This window comes from Myxine glutinosa, chromosome 5, assembly GCF_964187855.1.
Source record: "Myxine glutinosa chromosome 5, kmMyxGlut1.1, whole genome shotgun sequence".
Lineage (NCBI taxonomy): Eukaryota > Metazoa > Chordata > Myxini > Myxiniformes > Myxinidae > Myxine > Myxine glutinosa.
In genome coordinates this window covers 89,931,718-89,957,366 of record NC_136265.1, presented here as the reverse complement: position 1 = coordinate 89,957,366, position 25,649 = coordinate 89,931,718, and the positions used below count along the sequence as shown (strand labels likewise).

The 25,649-nt window shown below is 43.2% G+C and overlaps 1 protein-coding gene across 1 annotated transcript in view; it reads left to right on the top strand.

Moving 5' to 3' along the window:
• Nucleotides 1-25,649, top strand: part of LOC137428469 (uncharacterized) — a 112,419-nt gene that overhangs the window by 33,849 nt on the left and 52,921 nt on the right. The window contains exons 3-4 of the mRNA XM_078777380.1: nt 10,062-10,172; nt 11,710-13,151. Coding sequence (XP_078633506.1) covers nt 10,062-10,172; nt 11,710-13,151 — 1,553 coding nt within the window. The remainder of the gene's footprint in view (nt 1-10,061; nt 10,173-11,709; nt 13,152-25,649) is intronic.

The following is a 25,649-nucleotide window of genomic DNA, read 5'->3' as shown; positions in this document are numbered from 1 at the left end:
CCTTCAGCTTCAACGACACTCCCCTCCTCATCAGCACGCCACTCAGTTCCTGAAACTTCTTCCATGCACATCTCACTCTAGCAACCGTTGCCGAGTCTGATCCACCTTCTCCATTCAGCACGTCTCCGAGGTAGCAAAATGTTTTCACACCTTCCAGCTTCACGCCGTCTCCAAGATCCAACTCAACATTTCCTCCATCTGCAGCTCCCTCTGTGCACACCTTACATTTGAATGTAGCTGCCACACTGGTTAATGACCCTCTCAGACCACTACATTTTTGATGAACGCACTCAGCGCACATTGTACATTGAATGGAGTTCACTCCGACACCCTTCCTGCACACAGCACAGGGCCACTTCCCAGTTCTTTCCACCTCACCACATGCTTTACCACTTGCCATCACCTTCGTCTTTCCGATATTCACCTTCAGACCTTTTGTCTCCAGACATTCCTTCCACTTGTTCATCTTTTCCTTCAGTCCATCCATACTTTCCGCAATCAACACCAGATCATCTGCATACAACAACTCCCATGGTAAACCCTCCTTTACGTTCTGAGCCAGCACCTCCATCACAGCTACAAGTAGTAGTGGACTTAGTACCGACCCCTGATGCACTCCCACCTTCACCTCAAACTCACCACTGTTCCCGTCCTTCGTCCTTACAGCTGTGCGCGCTCTTTTGTACATTGCCATCACTGCTCTGATCAACCATTCCTCCACTCCTAGCTTCCTCAATGCCCATGTCAATACTTTGCGTGGAACCCTATCGAATGCTTTCTCCAGATCAACAAACCCAAGAAACAACTTATTCCTCTTCTCCATGTACTTCTCCTGCAACTGCCTCACAATGAAAAGTGCATCTGTCGTTCCTCTTCCTGGCATAAAATCCAAACTGCATTTCGTTCGATCTTCACTGTCTTCCTTATCCTCCTCTGCAACACCCTTTCCAATACCTTCATTCCATGCTCCAATAACTTTATCGCTGGGTACGAGCCACACTCCAGAGGGTCACCTTCCCCCTTGTATAGAGGGACGAGGGTACTCAGTTCCCAATCCATTGGAATGCGGCCTTCTTTCACCACCAGATTACAGATCTCTGTCATTCTCTTCACTCCCCAACTTCCTGCTGCCTTCAACATATCTCCCACAACTCCCGTCGGCCCTCCCGCTTTTCTACTCTTCATTGCTTTTATCGCTTCCTCAACTTCCTTCTCAGTTATCTTCTCTGCCGGCCCTAAAACTGGGTTACTCTCTATGTTGCCATCCCATTCATTCTCTGTATTCAACAGCATTTCCATATATCTTTTCCATCTTCCTTTAATTCCATCTGGGTCCACAACGATTTGTCCCACTTCATCCTTCAAGCAACTCACGCCCATCACATCACACCTCTCTTTCGCTATGTGCTTTGCAATCCTGAATACTGCTCTCTGACCCTCTTCCGAATCCTGCGCCTTTGCTACCTCTTTCTTTGCAGCCTTCTTGGCTGCCTTATAACTTTCATGCTCTGCTGTTTCTGCTCCCGTACCCTTCGCCTTCAGCCACGCGTTGAACTTCTTCCTCTTCTCGTCAATCCTCTTTCCACCTTCATCATCCCACCACCATGTTTCCGAGTGCCTCGGTGGTCCTTTTGTCCATGCACATACCTCACCAACGGCTCCCAACAGACCAGCTTTCATTGACATCCATCCACTTTCAAGCTCAACCAGATCATCCTCTACCCTACTCAGCCTCTCTTTTAATGCCTCCCTTACTGTCACCTCTTTCAACCTCCACACCTTCATTCTCGGTTGGTATTTCACCCGCCGAGCTCTCCTCGCACCTTTCACCCTTATGTCGCAGACAAACAAGTGGTGCTGGGAAACAGCCTCCTCCCCCGGGATCACCTTTGTGTCCTGGAGGTGCCCCCTATCTCGCCTACGCACCATCAGGTAGTCAACGGTTGTCGTCGACCCACCTGACGTGTATGTAACAAGCTTATTATCCTCTTTCTGGAACTGCGTATCACAAATCAACAAATCAGCTCCATCAGCAAACTCCAAAATCCTTTCACCTTCTCCATTTCTCACACCATATCCGTAACCCCCATGAACTCCCTCAAAACCATCCATACTCCTTCCCACATGTCCATTTAGGTCTCCTCCTACCACAACAACCTCCTCATCTTTCATGTTTTCCATCAGCTTCTCTATCGCACACCAGAACTTGTCCTTCTCTTCATCGCTCCGACCAACCTGCGGAGCATATTAATTTGAGTTATGACGTTCACCAAGAGCTTTCCAATCATCATTTTGACCATCATCAACCTATCACTCACTCTAGTCACACTCACCTCACTGTCTACAAACTCCTCAGAAAACAGGACACCAACACCATTCATGCCCTCCAGGCACCCTTGCCACACAAACTTGTATTTCTGTCCCAGCCTACCCTTCACCATTCTCACACCACTTCCCTTCCATCTCGTCTCTTGCACACAACATATGGCCACTCTTCTTCTGACCAATACTTCCACCACTTCTCCTGATCTCCCTGTCATTGTCCCTACATTCCACGTCCCAAACCTCAGAAACCGATCTCCACTTCGGGCTGTACCCTGCCCATATGTATTGAAAATTGAAAAAAATTGGAAATTGAAAGAATTTTTTTTTTGTACATTTAATTAAAAAATTGGGAAAATTGAAAAAAGAAAAATGGAAATCCAAATTTTATTTTATTTTTTTTCAATTTTTTTTTGGGCACAGCTTGTCAGAATCCTTATTCTCATACTACTATCCTGCTATGTATCGTTTTTGGCCCTATCTCCCAATGGTAAAGAATCATTTAAAAAAATTAAATAATTATCATATCCGAATCCATATTCAGATCTTCACCAAAATCAAATGTATTTGTCCTTGTCGGACACCCAACCAGTCCACCAAGTTTCGTCCAAATCCATCCACAATGTTTTGAGATATCCTGCTATGTATAGTTTTTTCGCCCAATCTCCCAATGGTGAAGAATCACTTAAAAACTTATACTGGTAGAAGAATCTACTTAAAAACGAATCCGATTCTTCATCAAAATGTAATAATGTTGTCCTTGTCACATACGCTACATCTCTGCCTAATTTCGTCCGAATCCGTCGACAACTTTTTGAGATATTTTGTTCACAAACGGACAAACATAAATGAAAAATCACTCATAGAGCGACACTTGGCAAAACAGAACAAAGTAGAATGGCACTCAGTACAATTCAGTGACATGATATGCAAATTGTCTTCAAAGTATGAGTTAATCGGATGAAAATTGACAATTTTAGAAATTTGGCCTATGTTGACCTCAAAAATAGTTGGTGGTTGGTTTCAGTAAGCTGATATGCAAATCCTATTCAAATTTCAAATTAATCGGATGAAAATTGAGGATTTTGGAAATTTGAAAAAAAGTGGTTGACCTTTGGCCTATGTTGACCTTTTGGCCTATGCTGATCTCAAAAATAGTTGGTGGTTGAATTCAGTTGCCTGATATGAAAATCATATTCAAATTTAAAGTCAATCGGGTGAAAATTGAGGATATTAGAAATTTGAAATGGTTGTTGAGCTTTGGTCTATGTTGACATTTTGGCCGATGCTGATCTCAAAAATAATCTATGGTTGAATTCAGTCAGCTGATAGGGTGAAAATCCCATTCAAATTTCAAGTCAATCATGAAAATTGAGGATTTTAGAAATTCGAAAAAAAAGTGGTTGACCTTTTGGCCTATGTTGATCTCAAAAATATTTGGTTGTTGAATTCAGTTTTCTGATATGAAAATCCAATTCAAATTCCAAGTCAATCGGATGAAAATTGAGGATTTTAGAAATTGGAAAAAAGTGGTTGACCTTTTGGCATATGTTGACCTCAAAAATAGTTGGTGGTTGGTTTCAGTAAGCTGTCATGCAAATCCTATTCAGATTTCAAGTCAATTGGATCAAAATTGAGGATTTTAGAAATTTCAAAAAACTGTTTGAACTTTGGCCTATGTTGACCTTTTGGCCTACGCTCATCTCAAAAATAGCTGGTGGTTGAATTCAGGTCACCGATATGTTAATACTATTCACATTTCAAGTGTTTCACAGCACCACTTGGTTGTCTGTGACGTAAGGATGAAAGGTGCTAGGAGAGCTCGGCGGGTGAAGTACCAGCCGAGAATGAAGGTGTGGAGGTTGAAAGAGGTGATAGGTAGGCATTACAAGAAAGGCTGAGTATGGTAGAGGATGATGTGGTTGAGCTTGAAAGTGGTTGGATGTCAATGAAAGATAGTCTGTTGGGAGCCATTGGTGAGGTATGTGGATGGACAAAAGGACCACCGAGGCACTCAGAAACATGGTGGTGGGATGATGAAGTTGGAAAGAAGATTGACGAGAAGAGGAAGAAGTTCAAGGAGTGGCAGAAGGCGAAGGGTATGGGGGCAGAAAAGGCAGAGCATGAAAGTTATAAGGCAGCCAGGAAGGCTGCAAAGAAAGAGGGAGCAAAGGCGCAGGAGGAGCGAAAGAGAGGTGTGATGTGATGGGGGTGAGTTGCTTGAAGGATGAAGTGGGACAAATCGTTATGGACCCAGATGGAATTAAAGGAAGATGGAAGAGATATATGGAAATACTGTTGAATGCAGAGAATGAATGGGATGGCAACATAGAGAGTTACCCAGTTTTAGGACCGGCAGAGAAGATAACCGAGAAGGAAGTTGAGGAAGCGATAAAAGCAATGAAGAGTAGAAAAGCGGGAGGGCCGACGGCAGTTGTGGGAGATATGTTGAAGGCAGCAGGAAGTTGGGGTGTGAAGAGAATGACAGAGACCTGCAATCTGGTGGTGAAAGAAGGCTGCATTCCAGTGGATTGGGAACTGAGTACCCTTGTCCCTCTACACAAGGGGAAAGGTGACCCTCTGGACTGTGGCTCGTATCGAGCGATAAAGTTATTGGAGCATGGAATGAAGGTATTGGAAAGGGTGTTGGAGAGGAGGATAAGGAAGAAAGTGAAGATTGATGAAATGTAGTTTGGATTTATGCCAGGAAGACAAACGACAGACATGCTTTTTATTGTGAGGCAGTTGCAGGAGAAGTACATGGAGAAGAGGAAGAAGTTGTTTCTTGGGTTTGTTGATCTGGAGAAAGCATTCGATAGGGTTCCACGTGAAGTAGTGTAATGGGCATTGAGGTAGTTAGGAGTGGAGGAATGGTTGATCAGAGTAGTGATGACAATGTACAAAAGAGCGCGCACAGCTGAGAGGACGAAGGACGGGAACAGTGGTGAGTTTGAGGTGAAGGTGGGAGTGCATCAGGGGGTCGGTACTCAGTCCACTACTATTTGTAGCTGTGATGGAGGTGCTGGCTCGGAACGTAATGCAGGGTTTACCGTGGGAGTTGTTGTATGCAGATGATCTGGTGTTGATTGCAGAAAGTATGGATGGATTGAAGGAGAAGATGAACAAGTGGAAGGAATGTATGGAGACAAAAGGTCTGAAAGTGAATATCGGAAAAACGAAAGTGATGGCAAGTTGTAAAGCATGTGGTGAGGTGGAAAGAACTGGGAAGTGTCCGTGTGCTGTGTGCAGGAAGGGTGTCGGAGTGAATTCCATTCAATGTACAATGTGCGCTAAGTGGGTTCATCAAAAATGTAGTGGTTTGAGAGGGTCATTAACCAGCTACATTCAAGCAGCAGTGTGGCAGCTACATTCAAGTGTAAGGTGTGCACAGAGGGAGCTGCAGATGGAAGAAATGTTGAGTTAGATCTTGGAGCCGGCGTGAAGCTGGAAGGTGTGAAAACATTTTGTTACCGAGGAGACATGCTGAATGGAGAAGGTGGATCAGACTCGGCAACGGTTGCTGGAGTGAGATGTGCATGGAAGAAGTTTCGGGAACTGAGTGGCGTGCTGACGAGGAGGGGAGTGTCGTTGAAGCTGAAGGGAAAGGTATATGCTGCATGTGTGAGAAGTGTTATGATTTATGGGAGCGAGACATGGGTAATGAACATAGAGCAGCAACTAAGGTTGTGTTATGTGCTCCTCCCTGACCTCCTGGTCTCGGTATACCCCCGAACCCCGTTAGGAGCTACGGCAGAAAAGAAATATGTTATTCCGTGTTGAAATCAATATGGAAACCACACCAAGAGTTATCCACAACCAAAGAATATATTAAAGAGCACACAGGAATCACGATACAACAATAATGGCAATCAACCATACAAGCAATATCTTAAGATGGTACCATCTTCTCTCGTAACGTATCTCCAACTCACGGCCCTCCTCAATGTCTCTATAACTCTCCAAGGCGAAGTTGATTCGCTCCAGCGATCGTTGGAACAATGTCCGATCAAGATCAATCGAGGCGTAGGCGGGCGAAGCAACACAGAGGTCACGTGGTCCAACACCCAGCAAACTCGCGGTAGAATGGAAAATCCCCAAAGACGCATGCCGACGTACATGTTCGCAATTCAATCAGCGAACTGCCGTGTAATCTTCAAACGCCGCTTTAGTGCACAGCCCTCCCCGGCGGACCACCGGAGGGTAAGACCAGCCGACGTGACAAAAACCTTTTCCGATGAACGCAGCGCGCGGGGCAAAAATGGCGGACGGCTCTCACTCGAGCCGGAGCCTCTAGGCAAGGATTCTCCAGAACCTTAATGCCGATACCTGACTACGCAGATTCCTCAATATTCCGGCGATAACACCTATCGCACGAACGTCCTTTCAAGGTCTCAACGTTCACTCGCGACGTTCGCTCGACCACGCCCGTAACGGAGCTTCGACACGCGTCTTCCCCGGCCTTTGCCTCACGACCTCTTCCTCTTCGCTCGACGTCTTCCGGTCCACGATCCGATTTCCTGTTTCAGTTTTTACCATGAGTGCTTTTAACCTTTTAATCACAATAACCATTTCCTTTAAACAACAATAATCACCGTTTCCTTCCAACCCCGATAAGAATAATAATAATACCTAACCAGAAATGTTTCACGTGGATGAAAACCACCACCACGGAAGAGCCGAATCCGTAACAGTTGGAAATGCGAATGGTTCGGTGGATGTGTGGAGTATCATTGAGAGAGAGGAAGACAAATGATGAATTGCGAAAGATGATGGGAAGAGAGCCTGTGATGGATGCTGTGAAGAGAAACAGTTTGAGATGGTTTGGTCATGTGTTGAGGAAGGATGAAAGTGACTGGTTGAGAAGAGTGATGGAAATGAATGTAGAAGGAAGTAGAGGACGGGGAAGACCGAGAAAGACTTGGCTAAAGATGGTCGAAGAAGAAATGAGGGCAAGGGGGTTAACAAGGGGAGATGCAGAAAATAGGGCAAAATGGAGAAGATTGTCATGGGGACCGCAAGGCTAACCCCCGCTCTTGCAGGGAAAATGGCCTTAAAATGTCTGTTGTTGTTGTTGTTGTTGTTGTTGTTGTTGTTGTTGTTGTTGTTGTTGTATTTCAAGTCAATCGGATGAAAATTGAGGATTTTAGAAGTATCAAAAAAGTGGTTGACCTTTGGCCTATGTTGACCTTATGACCGATGTTGATCTCAAAAATAGTTGGTGGTTGAATTCAGTTATCTGATATGAAAATCCTATTCAAATTTCAAATCAATCAGATGAAAATTGAGGTTTTTAGAAATTTCAAAAAAGTGGTTGACCTTTGCCCTATGTTGCTCTTTTGGCCTATGGTGATCTCAAATATAGTTGGTGGTTGAATTCAGCTTGCTGATATGTAAATCTCATTCAAATTTCAAGTGAATCGGATGAAAATTGAGGATTTTATTAATCAGAAAAAGTGGTTGACCTTTGACCTATTGTCGTGTGGACGGCTCTATTAAAACGGAGCACACCATGGATGACCAACTGAGCGTTATTTTGAGGCGACAATCGAACACGGACTCACGATATATGCGTGGGGGTGGCGGGGGTGGGGGGAGGGGAGGAGAGGAAGAAGAAGCGGCAGCTTTTACCTGTCGGTCCCAAGTAGTCGTCAAACCTGCAGGAAATAAATAACTCAAACCGAAATGGGTTTAGAATATACAGGGGAAAATAATGTACCGGTTTATTTACAACAGAATTCCAGGACAAGATAAACACGAAGATGTAACTAATATCTAATTTGGGATCCCACACACCAGACTTCTAAAACAAGCTCAAGGGAGAACTTACGAAAGGAACCGCGTTATGTGGGTTTGTGCTGGGCTTACCTCAATAGCTGCAGTGTGTCAGGGATTGTCAGGCTCAAGCACATCGTCTGAACGCGGCTCCGGTGTTAGTGGGAGGAAGGCCTCGACGCACCCTTGTTTGCGCGCTGCTTGGCCAACGTACGCCGCTTCGCGGCAAGCCTCGTTTGCGCTCTCGTCGCTCGCACACGAGGTCCCGTATGCGAACGCGGGGAAGGAGGATCGTCAGTGCTCCACCGTCTCTCCACCGTCCACCGTCGCCCAACAAACAAGGGTCCAAACTGGAAGAGGTCCAATGCAAAAAGGGAAGAGAGAGGAAGAGTCCAGGGCAAGCAGAAGGTCCAAGCGCAAGAGGGCAGTCCAAAAACCGAGAGAGAAAATGCAGGTTAGTCAGTTGTTTTATTGGCCGTCTTGTGACGTCGGCTCTTTTTCTCTCCAATCCCTGCCGGCCAATCTCACAGGCTCAATTCTCTACCAATGACCACGTCACTTCTCTCTCTTGCCATTCGTCGGTGGCCAATCAGTTCGTCGTTTCTTGTTCCCTTCCTTCCACCAATCCGAGGAAAGCCTATTGCCCCTCCCCGGCCAATCACCAGTCCTTCCTTACTCCGCCAATCGGCGGCCTTCATCCTGCCTTGTGTCTTCCTTATTGGTGGTGTCTTGTCCAATCGCTGCCCCTCTGGGCGTGGCTCTCTTCCTGCCTGACCGATGAGTGTTGCTATGCAAGTTGGTGTTGTAGCTGGCTGCGGCTCCATCAGCAGTGCCCTGAACTGGCTTTTGGTGAGTTTTATTATTATAAAGGGGGGAATTAATTAGTGTGTGCGCTAATGGGGATGGATTCCTAACTAGTGTCTATGTGTGTTGCCATACGGGACACAGAGATGATCACAGAGGGAACGACGTACAAGGGAATTTTACCCTTATGCCCTAATCTAGTTAACAAGCCCCGCCCCCTTGTGACGGGGACGAATATACACTTAATCCGAACAAACCGCCTGAACAGACTTATTATATGTGGGGTTCCCTATCACGACAACAGGAGCATAATACCTACACAGATCTACCTGATCTATATATCACTACCCCAAAATTCATAACACTATGTTGACCTTTTGGCCTACGCTGATCTCAAAAATTGTTGGTGGTTGAATTAGTTCGCCGATATGAAAATCACATTCAAACTCTAAGTCAATTGGATGAAAATTGAGGATTTTAGTAATTCAAAAAAAAAGTGGTTGACCTTTTGGCCGATGCTGATCTCAAAAATAGTTGGTGGTTGAATTCAATAAGCCGATACGTAAATCCTATTCAAATTTCAAGTCAATAGGATTAAAATTGAGTATTTTAGAAATTTGAACAAAAGTGGTTGACCTTTGGCCTATTTTGACCTTTTGAACTCAAAAATATATTGGATTTTGTCGGACCACAAACTCTACCACTTTGTGAAGTTTCGTGAAGATTAGAAGATTCAAGAAAAATTGTGACCTGTGGGCAAGTATAAGTGAGCGGACACACACACACACACACACACACACACACACACACACACACACACACACACACACACACACACACACACACACACACACACACACACACACACACACACACACACACACACACACACACACACACACAAACTGGAGTGATCAACATACTTGCAAACCTTTGATGACGGAGGTTATCATTATTCTGCTAATAATTTCTCCCACAATATCACAATGCTTTGACACGACACTATTCCCGTGGGGAAAGTTTCAATTTTTTCTCTTCAAGTAAGACCTCAAATCAATGATTTTAATGCAATATTTATATTTATTTAGCTATATTAAGAGTGTGGAACCAGCTATGCATGTAACACAACACTGCCTGCATTTAATAAAAGTTACCTTTTCCAGATTTATTTGTGAAAGTGGAAGTGAAAACTGAGCACGACATTGATGTTCACCTGGATCGACCCGAACCCAATGATGCTGAAGCTTCTTTCTTCAAGAACCATCCCCATGAAGGTTTCTGTCAATGTCTATGCATTTTGATTTGCACAGTTTCATGATGAACTCTGGTGTTAAGAAACATAGGGGCAATACCCCTGGCGCTCACCTGGTAGTATAAACAGTATACTGCACTGACTAAGGGTATTTCAAACCAATTTCAATGGTTGCTAGAAGACAGGGCAGCATGTAGAATCATACGAACATAATTATAAGACTTTAAACAAAGAAAAAAATTCCTATTTTGGTGGGCCAAAATATCCCCCAACCTATCCCCCAACTTATCCCCCAACCCCATATACCACCTAAGACCCAAATTTTTCTAATGCCTTGAACTAACATTGGTACATCATGAGTGGTTAAAGTTGTGGTGAAGTTTCATTGAAAAAGTCTGTCATTTCAGAGGAAAAAGCAAATTCCTATTTCGGGGGGTCAAACCTGGATCCACTTTGACCCTGTTGGACCCCTTTCGAGCCCGATTTTTTTTATGCCGTGAACAAACTTTAGTCACAACACAACAAATATCATTTGTGCCAAATTTGGTCGTAATCCCATCAGCAGTTTCAGAGAAGAAGTTTCAAGTGTTTACGGACGGACAGACGGATAGACTGACAGACAACGCGCCATCTCATAAGCTCCCCTGAACCTGGTTCCAGGTGAGCTAAAAAGCTAGAGCAATGCGACTCTGTCGCCAATATGTATCCGCATGTCATGGGGTAGATACCCTAGTTCACTGTCCTAAAAATAAGCAAGTTTGATTGAAATCCCTTCAGCTGTTTTCAAGTATCCCATTTTCACCAGACAAGGCAGGTTTCACATCGATCGGTCAAGCGGTTTCGGAGAAGGGATTTTGTTTAAATATCGGATTTCAAGCTAATGTTGCTGCCATACCACGTAACATATGACCTTAAAAAATGTACACTCTGCATATGAACCAGTGGGGTCTCATGTTTTTCATGTTTATCAGATAAGGTTTGATTTTCTATCCAAGATGGCTGCCAAACCACATCACCTACGATGACATCATTTTCAAATTAAATGCAACAATGTTGTTGGATGATATTTCTAAAATTTTGCGTCAATAGTGTAAGCGGTTTCAAAAATATAATTGGTTAATATTTTCCTTCAATCCAATATGGCTGCCACACCATATGACGAATGTTGTTTTCATGATAAGCTTTTAATCACCATTACGAGTCAATGACATACGTAAAGTTTTGAGTCAATCGATTTGGTGGTTTGGGTGAAGATGTTTTTTTTAAAAGGTTTTCGGTTAAATCCAATATGGCTGCCAAACCATGTGACCGATGGTGTCATCAATTTAATATTTCAATACAAATTGGTCATAGATCATGTGCATACTCAAAACTCTGATACCTGAAGTATGATTATCATGGAATAACCCAAACTTTTGCATATTGCTGCATATACACAACAATAAAAAATTTTTGTACTTTTCTACAGTGGAACAAATACCATGTAATGTTTGGGTACATTTGTCTGGTCATGTGAATCTCTTTTTTTTTTTACAGATCATGTGATGTTGTATTTACAGGTGAATCCACTGAATCTACAAGGGAGACTGCACCAACTTATATGAACAATGCAGACGCACACCCGCAGGAATCACCAGATGAAACAAACAAGCGGACTTTTCACAAACAAGACAAAATGAATGTGGAAATGTTTGCACAGAATAATTTTCACAAGACTCACAAAAGAAAGAAAGCTGAACGTCCATACAAATGCACAAATTGTGGAAAATCTTTCAGTCGCTCAGACAACTTTAAAATACACATGAGAGTCCACAGTGGGGAACGCCCGTACAAATGCACAAGTTGTGGGAAATCTTTTCGAGGACGGGCGAGCCTTAGAAGTCACTTGATAATTCACAATGGAGAATGGGCAAACAAATGCTCAAGTTGTGGAAAATCTTTTAATCAATCATCCACCCTTAAAGCACACATGGAAATTCACAATGGCGAGCTTCGGCATGAATGCACAAATTGTGAAAAATCTTTTAACCGGCCATCCACCCTTAAACAACACATGATGATTCACAGTGGTGAACGCCCATACAAATGTACAAGTTGTGGAAAATCTTTTAATCATTCATCCAACCATAAAACACACATGAGAATTCACAGTGGCGAGCTCCATCATAAATGCACAAATTGTGAAAAATCTTTCAGTCGCTCAGACACCTTGAAAATACACATGAGAGTCCACAGTGGGGAATGCCCGTACAAATGCAAAGTTTGTGGTAAATCTTATCGAGCATGGGTGAGCCTTAGAAGTCACTTGATAATTCACAATGGAGAATGGGCAAATAAATGCTCAAGTTGTGGAAAATCTTTTAATCAATCATCCACCCTTAAAGCACACATGGCAATTCACAATGGCGAGCTTCGGCATAAATGCACAAATTGTGGAAAATCTTTTAACCGGCCATCTACCCTTAAACAACACATGATGATTCACAGTGGTGAACGCCCATACAAATGTACAAGTTGTGGAAAATCTTTTAATCATTCATCCAACCATAAAACACACATGAGAATTCACAGTGGCGAGCTCCATCATAGATGCACAAATTGTGGAAAATCTTTCAATGAGTCATCCACCCTTAAATCACACATGAGAATTCATAATGGTGATCGCCCATACAAATGCACAAGTTGTGGAAAATCTTTTAATCATTTATCCAACCTTAAAAGGCACATGGCAATTCACAATGGCGAGCGCCTGCATAAATGCACAAATTGTGGAAAATCTTATAATCAGCCATCTCGGCTTAGAACACATGTGCGAATTCACAATGGAGAACGCCCATACGAATGCTCAATTTGTCGAAAATCTTTTAATTGGCAATCCAGCCTTAAACCACACATGAGAATTCACAATGGAGAACGCCCGTTCAAATGCACAGTTTGTGGAAGATCTTTTAATCAGTCATCTCACCTTAAAAGGCACATGATGATTCACAATGGACGTTCCTGAATAGCGATCCTTTACTGAAAAAGGAGGGGGACATTTTGAGTTCTGAGAGAACTTCCTCACCTTCAAAAACCCGAAAATGGAGATAACATCCAACGGGAAAACGCCTGTATGCATGTATGTGTGTGCACAATTTCTGGAAAAAAATTTAACGTGTCACCTCACCTGAAATAAAATGCACATGACAATTCAAAATGGAGAACGCCTGGAGAAACGCACAATTTGTGGAAAGTCTCTCATTCACCTATCCACTCTTAAAACCCAAATTTACCTAACCTATCCACCCGCAGGCAGGTTGGTGGTCTTTCTGTCTTCTACCGACTCCTCTCCGTCCTTGCTCCCCCAGCTCTCTCTGTGCTCTGTCCCCCAAATATTCCTACAGGTCGCACAAGATCTGTCTGCAACCCTCTTATGGTTAAACTGCCAAAATCTAGGCTCTTTGCTCACCTTCACTCTTTCATTCCCCTTTTCTCCTACCTCTGGAACAAACTCCCTTACTCTCTTCAATCCCACTCCTCCCTCCAGGTCTTTAAAACAGCTGGTCACCACCATCTCTTATCTTCTCCCATCCAAAACCTTGATCTTTTCTACACCCGCTAATTCACCCCAGATACACTTTTTTGAAATTCCAACTTCTTTCCTGGAAGTCCTTGCAGTGTTCATATGTTTTATACCTTTCCCACCTCCCCCCAAGCCCTCTCCCTCCCACAGATCTCTCGATGTCCCTTCTCTCAAATGTTGTGCTTGTGTCCTTCCCCCTCTCTCCCCATCTTGTCTACCGCTCCCCTTATTTTGTGTTTTATGTGTCGGTTTGTCTTTTTGTGTGATTAATGTTAGCTCTTTCACGAGCCTCGATCTTGTATACAGCAACAACAACAACAAAAAAAGATACATGGGAATACACAATGAGAGATTGGGGCACAGGAGCATTAGCCACAGGGTACAGCACTAGTGTAGAAAGGAGGGATAAGCCTTAAAGGAGGGGATGGGGTTAGTATTTTGTTTATTATTTTTTACATGTTACATACACAAATACCACATAAACACACATACAGACACAATGGAGGTGGATACTTTGAGACCTGTTTGGTGTCTGTGCCATCTCTTGAAGCCCACCAACGTGTGGAGATAGCAACCACCAACAACAACAACTTACACACAAACATACATCCATATACGGGCACAAAAACACATGCGTGCGCGCGCGCGCGCACACACACACACACACACACACACACACACACACACACGGAGTTGGATACTTTGAGAACCGGGAGGGTTCTGTTCTACCTTCTAAAACCCAAATTCTGAAGACAACAACCAACAAGACCATTCATACAAATACACAGTTTGAGGAAATCGTTCACTTATTTGTGCGACATCGAAAGAGATTTAAAAATTCACAATGGAAATGTACATTGTGTGAAATGCTTTTTATTCGGTTCCACTCTCAGGAATAGGCAGAAAATGACATCTGTCGAACCTCAAGAATGAACTTTCAAACTTGTTCCCTTCTTGAAAACCTGATGGTGCCTTGTTAGTCTTTCTCAGGAGTGTGGTCCTCCGCCATCGCTCTCTTCAAATGACACCACAGCCGCTTCCACTCTTCAGAGATCATGGAATCCATGATCCCTGTTGATATGAAATTTCTCCTTTCCTCCAACAACCTCATCTCCAATCACCAATATGGTTTCAGACCAGGTCACTCCACCTTGGACATGATGCTTCTACTCTCCCAACAATGGATGGAGGCCCTCAACATCAGACATGAGATTAGGGATGTTCTCCAAAAATAGTCGTGTGTTCTTTTTACTGGGGAAATGTGAAATTTTAACTTAGGAAATGTGCAATTTTAACTCGGCAAATGTGCAATTTTAACTTAGGAAATGTGGAATTTTAACTTAGGAAATGAGTTTTGTCTACGTACATACACATATGTACCTACATACACAATTACACATATACATAGGCCATATCTCCATTATAGTTTGATGATGTTGATTGCCACAACTCCGCTGAGTGATATCAGTGACCCCTATCAAGAAACGAGCTTCCTGTGGGGAAAGCCACGTGATTGGCTGCAACCAAAGATTTCCCAATAATGGTGAACCCTCTTCTGTGGAGGACACCCTTTTGAACTCAGACTTACCAAGAAGTGCAAAAAGGGACACAGATCCCTTCAATTGAAAAATATTTTCATCAAGATATTGAATTGTCATGAAAATACCTGTTTAAATAAAGTGACGACTTGCAGCCATGTCCGACACTGATTTATTTAAATAAGAGTGAAATGTGTACAAGTCGCAGGATATGTTTGTTGGTGTCGTGTTCACGATTCATCACCAGTCTTTGGTTTGATTACTGAAGGAACAAATCTGATAACATCTGTGACTCTGATGTACTGTGTCAGCAAGGAGAGGTGCATTTTGGAGTATTGTTATGAATTTTGGGGTAGAGTGATATATAAATCAGGTAGATCTGTGTAGGTATCGTGCTCTGACTGTCGTGAAGAAGAAGAACCATTTCGATGTACATAAGTCGAGGACCTGTTTAGCACGGATGTCGGTTTAAGCTTGTATATTTGTGATCATACAAGGATGGCATTGTGCTAACTAGATTAGGGATTATGTTAATCCCCCTGTGTGTGAGACCTTGTGATTTATCCATTGTCCCTTGTGGCACTACACCAATAGACACTAGGCAGGCCCAATAACACCACACATACTAATTAAATTCCCCCCACAATAAAACGCACCGGAAGTGCAGGCAGGAAGCGCCCATGCATTGTGCCAACATGGTGATAAAACATTGCTCAAGCAGGCTGAGGCCATGCCCACATCGTGACGGATTGGTCGAGGGGGTTTTATGGGGAGATCACACCAATGAAAGGCCAGAGTAAGGAAGGACTTGTGATTGGCCAGGGGCAGAGCAAGGAGCGACCCGCTGATTGGTAGAAGGAAGCGACGGACTGATTTGCCACCGACCGATGTCATGAGAGAGAAGTGACGCAGCCATTGGTGGAGAACTGAGCCTGTGGTGTTGGCCGGCAGGGATTGGTGGAGAGAGGCGGATGACATCGCGAGAGTTTGAAAATAAGTGGAGAGAGACCGACATTTTCCCTCTTGCGCTGGACCCTCCCTTGTTCTGGACCTTCTCCCTGCGCTGGACGTTGCCCTTCATGTTCTTGGCCCTTGCTGATTGACCCTGGACTCTTGCTCATTGGACGACGACAGATGGTGGAGCGCTGACGATTCTTCCCTGCGTTCACGTACAGGACTTTGTGAGCGATCGCGCGGGGACGCGATGCTTGCCGCTGCAGTGTACGTTGGCCTAGCAGCGCGGAGTGAGAGGTTCGCGCCAACGAACGGGCGGTTCCCGCCAACACCAGAGCCGCGTCCAGAATGCATGCTCGAGTTTGGCGATCCTGACGAGATCCCACGAGCTGGTTGAGATAAGTGCAATAATTACACGTATTTTATTTTCCAGTTTATTTCTTCCTGTGTCTGTGTGCAAGTCTGGTGTGTGGGATCCAAAATTAGGTTTCAGTTTCATCGTCGCGTTTCTCTTATCCCGGCATTCCGTTAGAATAAATATTTTTTATTATTTTCTTTGTCCATTTTAAACCCGTTCCCGCTTGAGTTAATTTCCACAGGATTGAAGGCTGCCGGCGGGATCCTTGAGGTAAGTGATTTTCAGCATCCTCATCCTCCTCCTTACCCCCCTCCCTCCCCGCTTGCATGAACTCAGCCATATTTGAATTCAAACGCCTTTGGAGTTAAAGCTTGCTCGGCTAATCTGTTTCCTTGCAAATACTTTAATAGCCAGGAACACGACAGTATACTGTCACATTTTAATGGAGGTTATGGTTATTGAATATCCCATGATACCTTTATTTAAAAAGTTGGCCTTTCATTTATGTGTTGGTAGTTTGGTTATATTTAGAACGTGGGCCCAGCCCCTGTTTTGTTTACTTTCGTGACCCACCTCGCATGTCTACCTGCATTTATAATATGCTATGTAAAAATATTACAGAATTAGTTAGGTCCAAAACTTCAATTCCGTGACCATTTTCTGGCTCGTAAGGTTTGACGATTGATTTGACTTCTATTGACATTTTATAACAAAAATAGCCTCTATGTCCCTCCCAAAAATCCCGGCATTATTCGCCAGAGGCCCGAATCCAAGATGACCGCCGGCACTATCTTGAAAAATTAAGTTTTGAACCAGAACACCTAGAATCACGTACAAAGACACTTTTTTGGGTAATTTGACCACGAGGATTCCGAACCTGACATTAGTTTGACGTTACGACATTATATGAACCAATTCAGTCAATAAGAAACGATCTTGACAAAGGCTATGAGCCAGACCCCCCAAATTGACCGGTCGGTACCATACAGGCTCATTGTGATTTTTAGCAAGATATATGTCCCTAGATATGAAAAAAAAGTGATAGCAGTGTATAACTCTCGGCCATCTCTGTGTTATCACCCGAAATATTATTATACGCCCGCTTCACTTCGCCAAAAAAATGTGATATTTGCTAAAATTGGAATAAATATGTTTTTAAGGACCACAGAGTGCCAATAATTTGCATACTGGATGCCAACTAATATAGTAATAGAAATATAGAACATTTGTGGGGGTTATTTATCAAATTTTTGATATAATGACAAAAAATATGTTAAATTTAGTGAAAAAGTGATCGAAATCGCTTCGAGTTCAGAATTCACATTGTACATTTTTGTCAATATTGGTAATAATACTGTATAATAACAAGGCGTATTTGTTCGAGAGATCATGATAAACCTAGAGTGTGGAGCAAGTTTGCATGCATTGTGAAATATAATGTAGCTGATGTTACAAACCTAATTTAGGATACTAGCTAATACCAAAAATTACACTGAGATACCAAAAGTAGTAGACGAATAAACCTAGAATGTTCAAAAGCTATGTTTCGTTCCAAAATATCAAAATTAGGGGGTATGGTTGAACATATTTTGAACTTTGCCAAAATATGTGCCCCAAACAACCACCATATTACAAAGTAATGATATATTCCAATGCAGTGGTTCCTTGCGAAGATTTTGAGGGGTCAAATGTTACTCGGGGAGTTTTCATTTTTGAAATATTGACAAAAATGTACAATGTGAATTCTGAACTCGAAGCGATTTCGACCACTTTTTCACTAAGTTTAACATATTTTTTGTCATTATATCAATATTTTGATAAATAACCCCCACAAATGTTCTATTTTCTATTACTATATTAGTTGGCATCCAGTATGCAAATTATTGGCACTCTGTGGTCCTTAAAAACATATATTTATTCCAATTTTAGCAAATATCACATTTTTTGGCGAAGCGAAGCGGGCGTATAATAATATTTCGGGTGATAACACAGAGATGGCCAAGAGTTATACACTGCTATCACTTTTTTTTCATATCTAGGGACATATATCTTGCTAAAAATCACAATGAGCCTTACTCCATCTGTATGGTACCAAACAACCCCCTTGGCTCATAGCCTAACAAGCAGTCACTCCTTTCCTTCGATGATGCTGAACACTGCTTTCACGGACGACCTCTTAGTTCGTTTACTCCTGTTACTGAGGAAATTGTCAAATGTACAATCCTCAAGTCAAACACAAAAACATGTGATCTTGACCCCCTTCCCACCGATTTGTTTATTGAGTGTTTGGACACCCTACTCCCATTTATTACTGCAGTTATCAATGATTCTCTGACTACGGGTTCATTTCTGCTTCTCTTTAAGCAAGCTCTTGTTAAACCACTTCTTAAAAAGCCCACCCTTGACCTTAACGACATGAAAAATTACCGTCCTATCTCCAACCTGTCCTTCCTGTCAAAGATCACAGAAAGAATTGTGCTATCACAGATGAATGACCATCTAGTTTCAAATAATCTTTTCAATTGTCGCCAGTCAGCATATAGACCAGGCCATAGCACCGAGACCGCTCTCCTAAGAATAACAAATGATCTTCTGACCTCTCTTGACTGTGGTAAGGTTTCCGTTCCTGCTCTTTTGGACTTGTCTGCCGCCTTTGACACGATTGACCAGAGTGTCTTAATTCGTCGTCTTGAACTCACATTTGGTATAACTGGTACTCCCCTTTCTTGGCTGATGTCCTATCTTACTGATAGAGTGCAAACAGTTGTTGTCAATGGCCAGAAATCAGCCCCTTCTCCGCTTTCCTTTGGCGTTCCCCAGGGCTCAGTCCTGGGACCTATCCTCTTTCTTTTGTACACTCAGCCTCGATTTGATGTTGTTGCCAGACATTCAGTTGATCGCCATGCCTTTGCGGACGACAATCAGCTGTACAAAGGAAGCACGATTCAACAAATCGTGCCCACTGTTGAAGTGTTAGAAGGCTGTATTGCCGACGTGAAGGCGTGGATGACCCAAAACAAACTTCAGCTGAACGATGCTAAAACAGAGTCTATGATTGTAAGATCGCACAGATGTCCTCTACAATGTTCACTTCCTACCACTATTCATGTTGGTGAAACCGATGTAAACTTTGTTTCGTCGGCCAGGAACCTTGGTGTGGTTTTCGACTGTAACACGACATTTTCCAAGCAAGTACTTCAAACTTGCAAATCAGCATACTTTCAGCTGCGAAAGATCGCATCCATTCGCCACTTTCTTACTCCTCAAGCTGCTCTAACTCTGGTCTGTGCCCTTGTCCTCTCAAGGCTAGACTATTGTAATTCTTTGTATGCTGGCTGCCCTCAGTTTCTCTTGGATAAGTTACAAAAGGTTCAAAACTCTGCCGCTCGTCTTGTCTGTAAGGCAAAGAAGTCTGACCATGTTACTCCGCTCTTTGAATCTTTACACTGGCTGCCTGCCTCTGCTCGTGTGCAATACAAAATTTGCACACTATGTTATAAATCATTGTGTGGAACGGGACCTCACTATCTCTCCGATTTGCTCACTCTCTATGAACCTCGGCGACGGCTTCGTTCAAGCGACGACTCTATGACCTTAGAACCGCCGCGCACCAGCACCAAGTCGTTTGGCAAGAAATCCTTTTCCTTTGCTGCACCTCTGCTCTGGAATGACTTGCCTTCCTCTGTTCGACATGTTGACTCTCTTCCTGCCTTTAAAACCTCCCTCAAAACCTATCTGTTTCTCAAGTCTTTTAAAGTCTAAGTCCTGTTTTCCCTTTGGTTTGAGGTGGGACAGACATCGAGAGTATGTCTGTGTACATGTGCGGGGGAGGGAGGGGAGGAGGAGGGGGAGTACACATCTGTGGGTTTTGAATGGGGAGGGAGAGGAATAGGGCAAGAGTAATAGGGCAAGAGTGAAGGTGTGTCTGTGTGTGTGTATGTTTGTGTATGTGTGTGTGTGCGTTCGCATGATAATGTAAAGCGCCATGAGGGTCGTTTACTCTGCTTGATGGGGCTATATAAGACTCCTTTATTATTATTATTATTATTACAGGTAGATTCCCTATCGCGACATCCCGACATCTCGAAGCATGTTAACTACTCAGATCTACTCTGCTCTACATATTGCTCTACCAAATTCGTAACAATAATGTGGCCTTGTGTTCAGACACAGACTTTGGAGAAACTATAACAATTCCATCCTTACCCAAACATCAATTTCTTTACCATTCTTGGGATCATTGCTCATCCCAGGTGCACAATTTGACAGTGGGCCAAGCCTCCAAAATCTTAGTTTTTGACTTTCGTGACCCACCTCTGGTATCTACCTCAAATTTTGCAAAGATTTAGATAAAAAATCACTTAGAAAGAATTCACAACTCGTCAGTGCAAAAGGTTGCACATTAATTAGTTATGCTAATTAGAAAAATCTATAGCGCCATCTTGTGTCCATTATTATATAGTGTACAACTGAATGCACAACTGTGTACAACTGAATTGGAATTCTAAATATAAAGTATGTAGTCTATGTAGAGATGGGGAAACCGTCCAGGAGTTTGGGTGATCAAGGTCCTACACCCTCTCACATGCACACCTACACACACGTGCACACACACACACACACACACACACACACACACACACACACACACACACACACACACACACACACACACACACAGTATATATACACACACACACACATTATGTATACACACACACACACACGGAAATGATTTAAAAAAATGTTTTACCAGAGGATGGCCATTCTAATTTTAATATCAAACTGAGTGATATATATATATATATATATTGTTGCGGGTTTGAGAATCCTGGGTTTGTAAATATCACCCTCTGTAAATAATAGTAATTCTTGTAAATACCTCCGTTTTGTGTGTAAAGGTCAAAGGTCGTACCCCTAGCTAGTCCATGTACAAGCACGTAGGCCATCATAGACCTCTCTATAGTTATTTCTTATTCTATGTTAGTTTAAGGCTCTGTTTCCCACTAGTTGACTCTGCATTGCACCAAATGACATAAGATAGTTCCCTTTTCAAGTTTCCCCCAATCATCTCTTCGGAGTGCCAGTAACATTGGGCTGTTTTCTGCGGCGTTCGCCACCGTTGCATTGGGTGGGGTTATTGGCATCACCATCGCCCCAAACTCCATTTTGCACACGGTCAACTCGGGGGAGAAGGGCGTGGCCGGCCCATCGTCTTCAGGAAGTGGAGCCAGGAAGCCTTGCGCCCAACCAGGACTCGGTGGGCACGGCTTGGTAAGGTGTGGCCATGGCTTGGGAGGGCGTGGCTATATAACCCGTGGGGCGGAAGCCCCCACCAGCAGATAACCGAGGGAGCCAGAGGCGTGTCAACGAAATACGTGTGCCTGCCGCCGCCTTGCTCGCTTCCAGCCTGGAGAGGACCTGCTTGCTGTGCCGCCCTGGCAAACCTTCCAGCCTTGTGGTCCCACCTTCCTCTCCCTCCAGCCAATCCAATCTGCAATTCCCTATTCGTGTGAGTTAGTTCGTTCTGTCTGTATTGTCCTGGGTATAAGTTAAGCCTGTATAGATAAGTAGAATTGCACTGTCTTCCTCTTCTATACATTACTTTCGTTTTCTTTCCTCCTCCTTGGTTTCTTTGATTTTGTACAATAGTAATTAATAATAAATCTCTGTTCTTCCTACCTTTGCTTTCCTTTCTTCACATCCGTTCATCTTTGTGATTTCCCCATTGAATACCTGTGGCACGATTTGGCCAACACATAAGAATCGGGTTTTAGTACTGCTAATGGTTCGAGCCGCGGGCTGCTAATCCGCTCGGCAAATAACATCTTGTCCGCGGTCTCGAGCGAAGTTGCTCACCTGCCTCGTGGAGGGAGCTGGGCAGCTTCAGGAGTGGAGACGGCCAGTGCAAATAGAAGGGGGATTACCCCCCCCCCCCCCCGCTAAGGGGGAGAGCCGTGCTCCGTTTCCGCAACAATGTATATATTTTAATTCTTCATGAACTTAAATTAATTATCAAACTAGTTATCCAAGCTCTTATTAAAAATGAATTGGAATGTTATAAAAAATAACATTGATGAAAAAATTAACTTATTTAAAATCTTATTAAATTGGTTCACGAGTTATCAAGTGACCACTATATTCGTCATGGGTGTGTGTCTGTCTGTCCGCAGCATAACTACCCGATGATCATCTGATCTTGATGATACTTGGGTGGGAGGTTGATATCATTATCTAGTTGTGTCCTGCCTAGAGTGGGCGTATTGCGCCCATTGTGGGCGGAGCCACGCCCAAAAAAGATGTCTTTTTAGGGGGTAATCGATTTCAAGCTAAATCTTTTCCGAGAGAGTTAGTGGAATCTGACAGGGGTTTCGGTATTTGGTTTGGCCAATGCCATGTGTCTAGCCCCACGGAGCTCGATTTTTCATTTTCGCCCCAAGGTCAAGGTCACAAGGTTACTAAATTTAGAAAAGTCGATTTTTGATGGTTTTATTACATTGTTCGCTTCCTGATAGGGTCAAATGTCGTACATGATCTTATATTATCACATACATCATGAAATACAACTTTTCCAACAAATTTCAGAATATTCGACCTTTGAAGGTCACAAAGGTCAAAGTTTCAAAGTTGTCGGAATCGAACCGAATTTTCGGTATTGTGCAGCTAACTAACCTCATAACTGATTATACATTATTTTCTATCTCATTTCAAGGTCAGTAACCTTCGTTTTGACATTTCCGGGCCTGGCCTGTCCAGGCCTGTTTCGGTTATAGTCCGTCCTTTGTCATTGAATACCGCTCGTTCGTGAACCATCGTCGTCTCCTGACTTGTCTTATTTAAAATTATTAAATCATGGAATCACGCTGCTGTGCGTATTGACGACATGCATGAAGCAAAACCCCGAAGAACTAACATCAGAATCTTCGCCTTCCATGGCTGCATCTGACTACATGTAAGTCGCCATGACAGCTGCGCCAGCACTGTATGTACAGTCTGAAACGAAGCACGCGATTGGCTGATTAGCGCTCACGGCCACTCGTGGCCTATGTTACATGTGCAATATTGGACAATATTCATTTAAAAGATCGTCAACATTTCGGGTGTTTTTTCCACATTTTGAAAATATGTGCAAGTTTTGTGCTTGACGAGTTTCAGATATTAATTAGTTAGGTCCAAAACTTCAAATCCGTGACCATTTTCTGGCTAGTAAGGTTTGACGATTGATTTGACTTCTATTGACATTTTATAACAAAAATAGCCTCTATGTCCCTCCCAAAAATCCCGGCATTTTTCGCCAGAGGCCCGAATCCAAGATGACCGCCGGCACTATCTTGAAAAATTAAGTTTTGAACCAGAACACCTAGAATCACGTACAAAGACACTTTTTTGGGTAATTTGACCACGAGGATTCCGAATCTGACATTAGTTTGACGTTATGACATCATATGAACCACCCCCAGACGTGTCATAGACTAGGTCGCTCTGGTTTCTCTGAGGGCGGGAGTGGAAGCCGATCTTGCCCTCAAACTCCCGGGTCAGGATATCTTTGATAAAGGATGACTTGATGCTGGATGTTGAGAAGCCATACCGAGATATGATAGAGCTGTAGTCTTTGAGGAGGCTCTGTAGTGACCTTAGCTCACGTTCCTCAAAGGTAACTGTTCTGATGTGGTCAAAGAAGATAGTCTGAGCCTCACGGAGATTGACATTGTGCATGCGTGGGAGTTTGTCATCTTCACTCATTTTCTGGTAACTACGCACATATTTCAACCAGCATTGGTTGTGATATCTGATCTCAATCGCATATGGGTCATCAGCTGCATAATCGATCATACAGTTGATTCTGTCTCGCATGCTCTGATCTTCGAGGACCACCATGTGACTCTTGAACGTTGCCCATGCATTATCATACGAAATCAGGGACAGCTTTGATTCTGGGTGCTTTGCCGACTCCGGTTTACAGCACCAGACACATTTTGGTTTTTCATGTATCAGCCCTTCTACACTTGATCGCAGCCGCTTGGCAGGTGGAGAAGCAGCCGGGGGGAAAGCCTCAGACATGGACGAAGACTGAGATTGGCATTCCTTGACTTCTCGTTTTTTCTGTCTTGTCTTGGCCTGCTCCAGTTTATTAGCATTCCATAAGGTCAGCCTACATGATTTATGGACACATTGTCTGCCGGGACCATTATCCCAATTGACTGTTGCATAAACGTCTCCGAACTTGTCAAGACCGCTCCATAACAGGGCTTTTTTCTTGAGATTTTCCCAACTCTCAACGGAGGTAACGACATCAGTGGCTTCATTGCAAAGCCCGCCACACTGGAGGACACACGGAACGGTGGACATTCTCTTGACAGCTATCTTCTGAATACTGCGCTTCTCAGTGCCGTCTCATTCGCTCGTATACTCCCTGGAAAGACAGAAATAAGTATATGACATTACACACACAGACAAATAAAAAACAAGAAAATAGCAATTCACTAATCAGGACCTCAATTCCGTGGCCAGTATAGATTTAGCCAAAATAATGTGTTAATTCATGATCATATGTTCTCCCATTTAAAAGTTGCATTTTCGTTCTACTGGATGGTGGCCATCTTGTATTTCTGGGTCAAAATAATGTCATAACGTCAAACTAATGTCAGATTCGGAATCCTCGTGGTCAAATTACCCAAAAAAGTGTCTTTGTACGTGATTCTAGGTGTTCTGGTTCAAAACTTAATTTTTCAAGATAGTGCCGGCGGTCATCTTGGATTCGGGCCTCTGGCGAAAAATGCCGGGATTTTTGGGAGGGACATAGAGGCTATTTTTGTTATAAAATGTCAATAGAAGTCAAATCAATCGTCAAACCTTACTAGCCAGAAAATGGTCACGGAATTGAAGTTTTGGACCTAACTAATTAATATCTGAAACTCGCCAAGCACAAAACTTGCGCATATTTTCAAAATGTGGAAAAAACACCCAAAATGTTGACGATCTTTTAAATGAATATTGTCCAATATTGCACATGTAACATAGGCCACGAGTGGCCGTGAGCGCTAATCAGCCAATCGCGTGCTTTGTTTCAGACTGTACATACAGTGC